Source organism: Dendrobium catenatum, unplaced genomic scaffold (genome assembly GCF_001605985.2).
Source record: "Dendrobium catenatum unplaced genomic scaffold, ASM160598v2 fragScaff_scaffold_1344, whole genome shotgun sequence".
Lineage (NCBI taxonomy): Eukaryota > Viridiplantae > Streptophyta > Magnoliopsida > Asparagales > Orchidaceae > Dendrobium > Dendrobium catenatum.
Window position 1 is genome coordinate 144405 of NW_021319806.1, and position 9072 is coordinate 153476.

A 9072-nucleotide genomic window follows, 5' to 3' on the forward strand; every position below is an offset into this window, starting at 1 on the left:
TTCGGACATAGATTTACGTCCGGACTCCACAGCAAATAATTTCTCCTATTCTAAGGGGTTGTTTGAATACGGGATTTATGTCGAATTTGCTCAAGATTTACACTAAGGCTTCGTCTGGAATAGCTTTTTAACCACTTCTTAAAGCAATTTTTTAATGCAACAATTTTAATTTTTTTTACTAAAAAATTGCAAACTGTCCCAAACGAAATCTAAATCCTGCCAAATAGGATTTATACTATTGTTCGAAGCCACGACGAAATAAATCAGCCGTTTCCTTTTTTTTTTTTTTACGATAAATCCCTAATTTACTAAATCCTACCGGTCGACAAATTTAACATTTGGCATCCTGCATTACAAATAACTACCTTAAATCCTGATTATATTGCCAAACAGTTTCATAATATTTAACAAGATTTAATACTTATGTTGCCAAACAGTTTTCAGGATTTCAAATTGGCAGAATTTAATAAATCTGGTTTTATAGGATTTACAGTCCAGACTTATTAAATTCTACTTGTTAGCCAAAACGTTGAAATACTGAAACAATTTAGTCATCAGTGAAAAAGGAAAATAAAAACATATGAAAATATTTACAAGCATAACATAAAAATATTGAAAGCTAACTGAACATTTGAGTGTGATCCACTAAGAGAGCAGACTGTCACGCTCAAATGTTGGAACAAGAGGTTTGGCTAAACCTTTTGGGCGTGACATGCCGAGCAGACTGTTACATGACATTGGAAGGTTCTGGAAAACTTCTTCGACTTTGCTCGCCATGTCACGTCCAAGGGGTTGTTTAGCCAAATCTTTTGTTCCAATATTTGGGCGTGGCAAAACGCTCCTTACACTGAAAGTGCTGATATGTCCTGCATAACTTGAGCCTTGTCTGCATCAAACTGCTCGTCCTCTGTAGAAGTTTGGCATCAGAATTGCTCACTTATGCTTAAGAATGATACAAATGAAAAAAAAAAGAAAATTAAACAGACCTTTTTCTAACTTGAATTCACCGAGGAGACGAAGAAGCTTGTTTTTGTTCGTCAAAAGTATTGTTCCAATCTCAGCTGGTTTGTTTTGGTTGGCAACGAAGAGCTGAAAGGGAGGGAGAATGAGTAAGAACAATGAGGAATGCGCGTATTCATCAGGAGAGTTAAAAGGAATAGTACCTTGAATACGTGGAAGGCTTCTTTTTGTATGCTTTTGCTTTCATGCTGAAAATAGCAATAACTTTATCAAATATAACATTTGCCTAAATGTTTGAATAAAAGCTCTTAAACATGTTAACATTCATGGATTGGGATTTGGGCGTATTAGATCAGAAGTATTAGGATCTCTCAATTTAGTTCAGACAAAATTCCCTAGCTAAAAACATCTTAAAATTTGTTTGGCATCATTTTTTATATAAATAAAAAATATTTGGTTAGTATTTTGTAACTTCTTTGTTTACAAATCAAGATGTTTTTAAAAATAATCAAAATACTGATTGGGTGTTTTCAATATTTTTCAAAAAATAACTCTTGGATAAGAACATGATTACATGAAAAAAGAAATGAACAAGAAAACAAAAAAGACTAAGGCTTCGTTTGGGATAATTTTCTTACTGCTTATTAAAATAAATTTTTAGTATAAAAATTAAAAAATTTGTACCAAAAAGCTATTTTAAAAAGCAGTAAGAAAGCCGTCCCAAACGAAGCATAAAATGCCGACCAATCCTACCAAATTCAGTAAAAAGACCCAGAACTAAAGTGCATTAATAAGAAAAGATCTCATACTCTTAGAAGATTCATTGGAACTATCAAGTTATCCTTTGAGTTAACATATCTTATCATAACAGCAGAATTTGATCGATCTAGCAATATGTCTCCCAAAAGCTGAAACAGCACAAAAGTTTGAGTGAAACTTCACAGCAAAAGAAAGAATGAAAAACGTTCATACCAATTTTCATTAAAATAGTATAAGCAAAGTGAGAAATAGCACCTTGATAGCTTGTCTAACTGTTACATAGTTCGTAGATGACATCAACTTCTCATTAAACTCTGTGAAAAACTGAAACAATGGAAAATGGGCGAAAGAATAGATCATATTTCGGATAAGATATCATAGATCATACTTGGATAAGCTCTAGCAACTATTTACTTGATCACTATACGAAATCTAAAGTATTTCGAAGCATGATCAAAGAATACATTAGTACTCTGAGATCTTCAAACTTATTTGGCAGAAAATCTTCAATTGTGTATGTGTAGTATGGCTAATTTGCACTTTGATATAATACTTCAACAGATATTTTTAATTTAAATATGTAAAAATATTTTTATGTGTTTGAGAAATCCTACAAGTAATTTTTAAGATTGAGGATCTCAAAAGGCACAAGCAAGAGTTAGTAATCATACACTTTGAGTAATTAAATTTTTGTGTTAGTTCATTACACTCAAATTTAAAAGTAGAGTCCGCTGCATTTACATATTGACTACATGAGATTAAAACAAGTGCATTTTTACCAAAACAACTAAAAATAACTCAGATCAAACTCATCTTTAGAGCTTATTTTGAGAACACATCTAAACAACATTTGATATTATCGCATAGAAAAATAAAAGAAGCAATCATACAAACTGATGCAAAAGAGTAACATACCCAATCATAGTTCTTAGAAAGAAATTCAGCTACAGTTGATTTATGCCTTGTCATGAGCTCCTGCAAGTCAAAGAAAATCATTTTCCAGTGAAGATAATGGTACTCAAAAATAGCAGTACGTTCCACAAATCAAAGCCACAAGCTCAAAAGTTTTGAATTAAATATCTGAAGCTGGTCAATTTCTTCCAAGTTAATTTAAGAAGTAATGCAAAAAACACATCCATTCGCACAAAAAACATATTTGCTAAGTAATCATGAAATAGATTGAGGGCAGAATTAACTTGTTAAATGGGATTGTTTTATAGAGCCAATCATCGATGCACTTTGCAGACATAAAGTCAATGCAGAGCTTTTTATTGTAGTGATAAAGAAATTGTAAATAAGCCTCAGAGATTTCTACAAAAAATGTAGAAATATTATTAATGAACCATACCCATAAGGATCTAAATACTAAAGCACCATTAAAGAAGACATAAAACCAATATAATTAGGTCAAATTAGATCTCTTCATCATTATCATTAGCCCTATCCTAACTATTTGGGATTGACTATATGAATCCACATTTTTTATTTATTCTTGTTGAGTGTTGGTTAAGGTGCATAACATATTCTTTATAGCACAAAATCAATTTAAAAAAAAATTACGTTAAAAGAAATCTAAATTGATGAGGATATCGGTCCGAGATTTCGACATGTGTACCGTCGTCGGAGTCGTAGATCGACGGCTACGATCCAGAGTCTGTACTTTTGATAGATTTTGTATTTTATTTATTTTCTTTTTCTCTTCTTCCTAGTTTACCCCTGTGTGGGTAGGCCCCGAGGGAATTTGTGTCTTTCTGGACGTTAAAAGAAATCTAAACTGATGAGGATATCGGTCCGAGATTTCGACATGTGTACCGTCGTCGGAGTCGTAGATCGACGGCTACGATCCAGAGTCTGTACTTTTGATAGATTTTGTATTTTATTTATTTTCTTTTTCTATTCTTCCTAGTTTACCCCTGTGTGGGTAGCGAGTCGCTATTGTAGCCCCGAGGGCATTTGTGTCTTTCTGGTTTTCTTTCATTTGGACCTATTTATAGGAGGCCTATTGCATTGTAATGAGATGATGAATTATTGAATGAAATTTTATGTTCTTTGTTTTGATCTCTAAGTGAGTTCATGAGAGGAGAAACCCGAGGAGGGTGATAGCAAGACCCATCAACCGTCGGAGGATTCCAAGGTTCGCACCCCCGATCTCTTCTTCTTCCCCTAACATAAACTTCCTCTACTCACCCATCACCCGCAAGCCCCTCCCACCCAAATCCCCTTTTTCTCCTTCCCAAACCTGAGCCCCACCTTATACCGCCGGCCTCCTTAGACGCCCCACCCGCCGGCCACCTTTCCCCCTTGCTCAAAACGCCGGCCCGCCTCCCCAAGCCCTCACATTTGAAATTCAAATTTCAAATATTCAATTACTCACTTTCCTAAAATAAGTCTTAGTCAATTAGGAAAGTTTTCCATAGGGAATTCAATTAAATAATTGAGTTCAAATACTTTCCTATTGTCTAAATTTAAGTTAGGAAACCTCTCTATTTAAATAAAATCTAATTTAAATTTCAAATTTTGATTTAATCCTTGGGGTCCACTTATTTAAACCAAATCCCTCTCACCCTCTCTCTACATGGCCGGCCATCTATTCCCTTCCTCTCTCCTCTCTCTGACACAATGGAGAAAAAGGATTCATGTAGCCGACCCCACGTAGTGGGATAAAGGCTTGATGTTGTTGTTGTTGTTGTTGTTGTTGCCCTCAATTAAGACTCCCTATTCATCTCCCACAATTCCTCTCTTCCACTTTATTTCTTTCAATTTAAATTTGAATTCAAATTCAAAGTCTTCCCTCCAATTCCACTTAATCTGAAAATTAATTTCAGATTTCTAAAAATCCTCCTAATCCAACCTAAACCTAACCGCCCCTCCCCTCTCCACCTCCTCCTACCTGAGAATCCCCATCTTCCCCTCCTATGCTCTTGGCCACCTCTCCTAGGTGACGGCTCCTCCACCATAACACCAACATGATGCCAAGATCCTTCCATGATCATGTATGGCTGATCCGGAGCTTGATCACGGATTTGTGTTCAACTCTCAAGGGGAGATCGACGTCATCCAATCACCGTTCTTCGACATTGGATTCGGATTCGACCACACCGTTGAAGAATACCTCGATCGTATTCTTTTACACCTAGCGGACATCATCGACGAGTAACGACCTACGGGAGAGTGGACAATCACCAGATGCCCATCCGCTCTTCCAACTCCGGCTTCTTCCCCGGCGACTAGCCCCCTTGGCCTCACGTGTCTACTAGTGGCATCCATAAGCTTGTTTGCAATCTTCCTCCGCTAAGTCGAGCGATCTCAAGAGTGTGAGGGATCCCAAGGTGAATGATCTAAAATTTAAATTGTGGATTTTGTTACGTGCCATTCGCTCTACTCATTTTTTTTTATGATGTAATTTTGTGAGTTTCCCTATTAATCTTTATTGTAATAACTTGTCATTACTTAGCCTTCCATGAACTTTTCCGAAAATCTAACTTGAATACGCATCCATTTATGCTTAGCCGAGCAAAGCTCATAATTTATTAATTTCGTATATGCAATTCTTGTTTCATCTTCATTGTATTACATCATAAACTCACAATCGTCTCGTCTTCCTAGCGCGACTCATTTGGTATAATCACGTGTGTAAGCTGTTGCACGGTATGCTAAACACTATGAAATCCCTTTAGGCTCCTTATTTATCTCAAGAAAGCACGAGTCCTTATTGAAAATGTTGACATATGCTAAAAGCTCCCATAAAAGCTCATACTAGTAAATGATCTGCACATATTGTTGCGTACGTAAATTAAGTTGATACGCTCCTCAATCAACTACACATCACCCTGTTATTTCTTATTCAATGAATCTGTCCACCACTCCAAGCAGTCATCTTCCAGATTCCCAATTTTCCCTTCCCTCTCTCAACAAAGTAACCAATTTGGGATTATATTCATTCAACAGGTATCCTCACTCAATAAAGAAAAATACTTGAATCTGTCCACCTCTATTGTCAGTTCCTCAATATTGTAAAAATGGGAGGAGATAACCTTTTTTTTTTCTTTTTTCATATAAATCGCATGAAAAGAATCCAAAATGAAAAATAAATAAAATCTTTGACCATATCATAATCTTGTGATGCGTTGTAGGTCATATGTATTTCACAGGTAACAAAAAATTAATAAAAGAAAATTTGATGAAACTTTAATTGTTCGAAAAAACAAGTAATTGTATTGATAATATGTGGCACTTGTGGCAAGAGAAAAATTAAAAATATGTGATATGTATACCCTGAATGTTGCAAACACATCCGATGCTATGTCGAAATTTGGAAGTTGTAGATAGTCAAAGAACTTCTTCATGTGCTCAGACTCCAAAACAGCCCTGCAAATAAAAAAATGAGATAAAAAAGGGATGTACAACAACAACAACAACATCAAGCCTATATCCCACTACGTGGGGTCGGCTACATGAATCCTTTTTCTCCATTGTGTCCTATTAAAAGTCAAATTCTCATTTAAATCTAATAAAGAAAGGTCATTCCTAATATTTTCTAATAGTTGGTTAAAGCAATATTTCACTATATTCAAATCCTTTTAAGTGTGAAAAACAAGCTGGGACAGTTGGGGCATGCGCCCCCACAACTCCTTCCACCTCTTTTAAAAAAATAATGATGTTTAGTAGTTTTAATCATTTTTTAATGATGCCACTCAAATCTAATTCTCATAATGGTGCCCCTAAGCCCCTCTAATGGAAAATTGTGGCTTTATCCTTAGATCCAGGAAAGGAAATTATAGTTTTGATAGGAAATATGGGAATATTCGCATGGTAAGAAGGTAATCAGGAACAACCACCCTAGCATATCTAGAATATGAAGCAATAATTAACTTAGTAGATGTTTAAAATCAAGCATATAAATCACATAATATGCATGCACTTTAGAACCCCATAAAACAATAATCAGCGTGATTCAGAAAAAAGAAAAAAAAACGAGAAGTTAAACAGGAATGTGGATCAAGGCTCTCACAATCTCCACAATCACTCACACTTATCATTCCTCTATGGAGAAAGAATCCACAAAACTCACAAAGCTGCATTTCAGAAAAGATCACAAGGACCAATATGAAGCAAAAAAATGAACATCCTGTAATTCAATATTTACTAGATTTCAATAAAAAGAAACTATTGATAATACAGAAAATTTAGATACACATAATGTTATACCTTGCAATGCATTGATGTCTGATGCACTCCCTCAACATGGCACCATAGTGTAAGGCAATATCCATATCCTCATATCTGCAAATAAAATGAAAAAATTTAAGGCAATAGAAAATATCTTAAACAAGCATTGCAATAAAAACTTATCTTTATCTCTTGTTTTTAAAAAAATACAATTCGCATGTAGTACTCAACGAGGGCCAAGAGGCTAATATTCATTCCAATCTTAGCGTTATGAAATTTCATTTTTTGTGTCAAATCCAGAATCATAACGTGTTAAAGCTCACCCAGTTATTAAAATATCCAAAAGATCTTTATTTGCTTCCAAATAATCAGAAGCAATCAATCGTGAGTGAACTTGTTGCCTTTGCAAATTTGCAACTACTTGAGTAGCATCTTTTCTAGCCTACACAAAATCAAAATAAAAAAAACAATTTCAATGATGAAAAGACAATTCCAGATGTAAAGTAAATGGGCATAAACATGAATTCTGACATTGCATTAAAATTAAAAAGACAAAATTACAATTTGTTAAGTCCATATAAATTAATCAAATAAATATAGTGCAACAGATCCATCGCTAATAATATCTTGCCCAAACCACTCTTTGAAGCTATCGATCATATATTAGCAATGCCTCGTCAGAAAAATAGGATATAAATGTACCTCAAGATTCAACTTTGGAAGGCTTGTTATGATTAGACGTAGTGTGTTTTCTCTGAAAAACTCTTGAGTCAATTGTGCACATGCTTCAGTCACCGGTTCAGCTTCACCGTTCCCATATAAAACATATTTCATCTCCCGAATAGCTTTACTTAGTTCAACCATCTATAAGGGATTAGTATAACACTATTAATTACATTTATAATCATAACAAAAACCAACCAAATAACAAGAGAGAAATAGTTATAAGATGCATTTTATTAAAAACATGAGAGAAAGTTCATGTACAATTGCATTATTAGACACCAAAATGTTCTCGAGTAGCAAGCCAAAATTAGAAACAATCATCAAATATCGTATTTCAGAATCAATTTCGTATCACCATAAGTTCAACCAAACAACATTATCACATAAAAATTTTCCAAAATACTTCATCTCTTATCAATCAAAAGAAAATTTCTTAATCTATTTAGCAATCCATCGGCATGGAATAAACTAAATTCGCAAAACAACGCTGCTCTTAATCCACCACTCCTCGAATAAAATACTAATAAGCTAACCCGGCCCATCCAAAAAAGAAAAAGAAGAAGAAAACCCTACATTTACATAAAATCCTGCAAAAGAACCAGTACAAACAATATTATAAGAGGATTACTGATGACAGGGATCAATACGAAGACCAGAGAAACAATACCTTCTCCTCGCGCTTGGTTTCCCGCGTATTCGAGTTGGCATCAATGCAAATAAGGAGATCGCGAGTGTGCCGCACAAGATCAATCGGCGTCCGCGCCTTGGACTTGAAAAGCCCCTTCATCCTTTCTTCTTCAACTTGGGAAGCCCTCCCCTTCCGTCGCACAGGCAAAGCTTAGCGTTTCCGGCGAGAACTGCAGGCGCTGAGATCAGTGGATCTGCTAGGGTTACAGGCGGAGGGAAAGTGTGCACGAGCAGCGATTTCTCTTCGAGAGCGAACCATAATAACGGGCGGCCATCAAATAGAAACGCCAAGAGAACGATTGGTGGGAAGTATAAAGAGAGAGAGAGAGAGAGAGAGCCAATGGGCGCAAGCGATTAGACCGATGGGCAGTTGAGACAGGTTTTAATTGCTAACCGCTAAAATGTGCTTACAAATTAACGTGATTTATTAAAAAAAAGTATATATTAAAAAATCCCAATAAAATTCAATTTAAAAATTAAAATTCATTTTAAATTTATTTTAAATAAATGGAAATATTAATTATTTATATATTATATTTATTTTAAAAATATTTAAAATTTATCCGGATTAAAATTTAAATTAATATAATTCGATATAAATTATATTATTATGAATTTTATTAATTAATTTATATTTTGATATTTTGTATAAGTAGCATAATATTTTGATATAATTTATATTTATATACATATATTTTTAATTTGACAAATCATATAATATATAATAATATTTTTAAAATATTATATAATATATTTAAATGAAAAAAAATA

At 34.4% G+C, this 9072-nt stretch overlaps 1 protein-coding gene across 1 annotated transcript; it reads right to left on the reverse strand.

Moving 5' to 3' along the window:
- Nucleotides 1-351: 351 nt before the first annotated feature.
- Nucleotides 352-8632, reverse strand: LOC110097747 (putative MO25-like protein At5g47540). The gene is made up of 11 exons (XM_020824296.2): nucleotides 8282-8632; nucleotides 7591-7752; nucleotides 7212-7330; nucleotides 6928-7002; nucleotides 5994-6087; nucleotides 2635-2694; nucleotides 1975-2043; nucleotides 1770-1868; nucleotides 1164-1208; nucleotides 987-1089; nucleotides 352-907 (listed from the first exon to the last, which is right to left on the reverse strand). Exons 1-11 carry the CDS (start codon nucleotides 8399-8401, stop codon nucleotides 843-845), a joined length of 1011 nt encoding a protein of 336 aa, XP_020679955.1. The 5' UTR covers nucleotides 8402-8632; the 3' UTR covers nucleotides 352-842.
- Nucleotides 8633-9072: the final 440 nt, after the last annotated feature.

What these genes read in the sequence shown, in the direction of transcription:
- LOC110097747 (XM_020824296.2), bottom strand. Translation starts at nt 8,401, where the DNA reads ATGAAGGGGCTTTTCAAGTCCAAGGCGCGGACGCCGATTGATCTTGTG. An exon ending in TTCCAAAGTTGAATCTTGAG is followed by an intron (nt 7,331 to 7,590) that starts GTACATTTATAT and finishes GATTTTGTGTAG; the next exon opens with GCTAGAAAAGATGCTACTCA. An exon ending in AAGCCTTCCACGTATTCAAG is followed by an intron (nt 1,090 to 1,163) that starts GTACTATTCCTT and finishes CCTCCCTTTCAG; the next exon opens with CTCTTCGTTGCCAACCAAAA.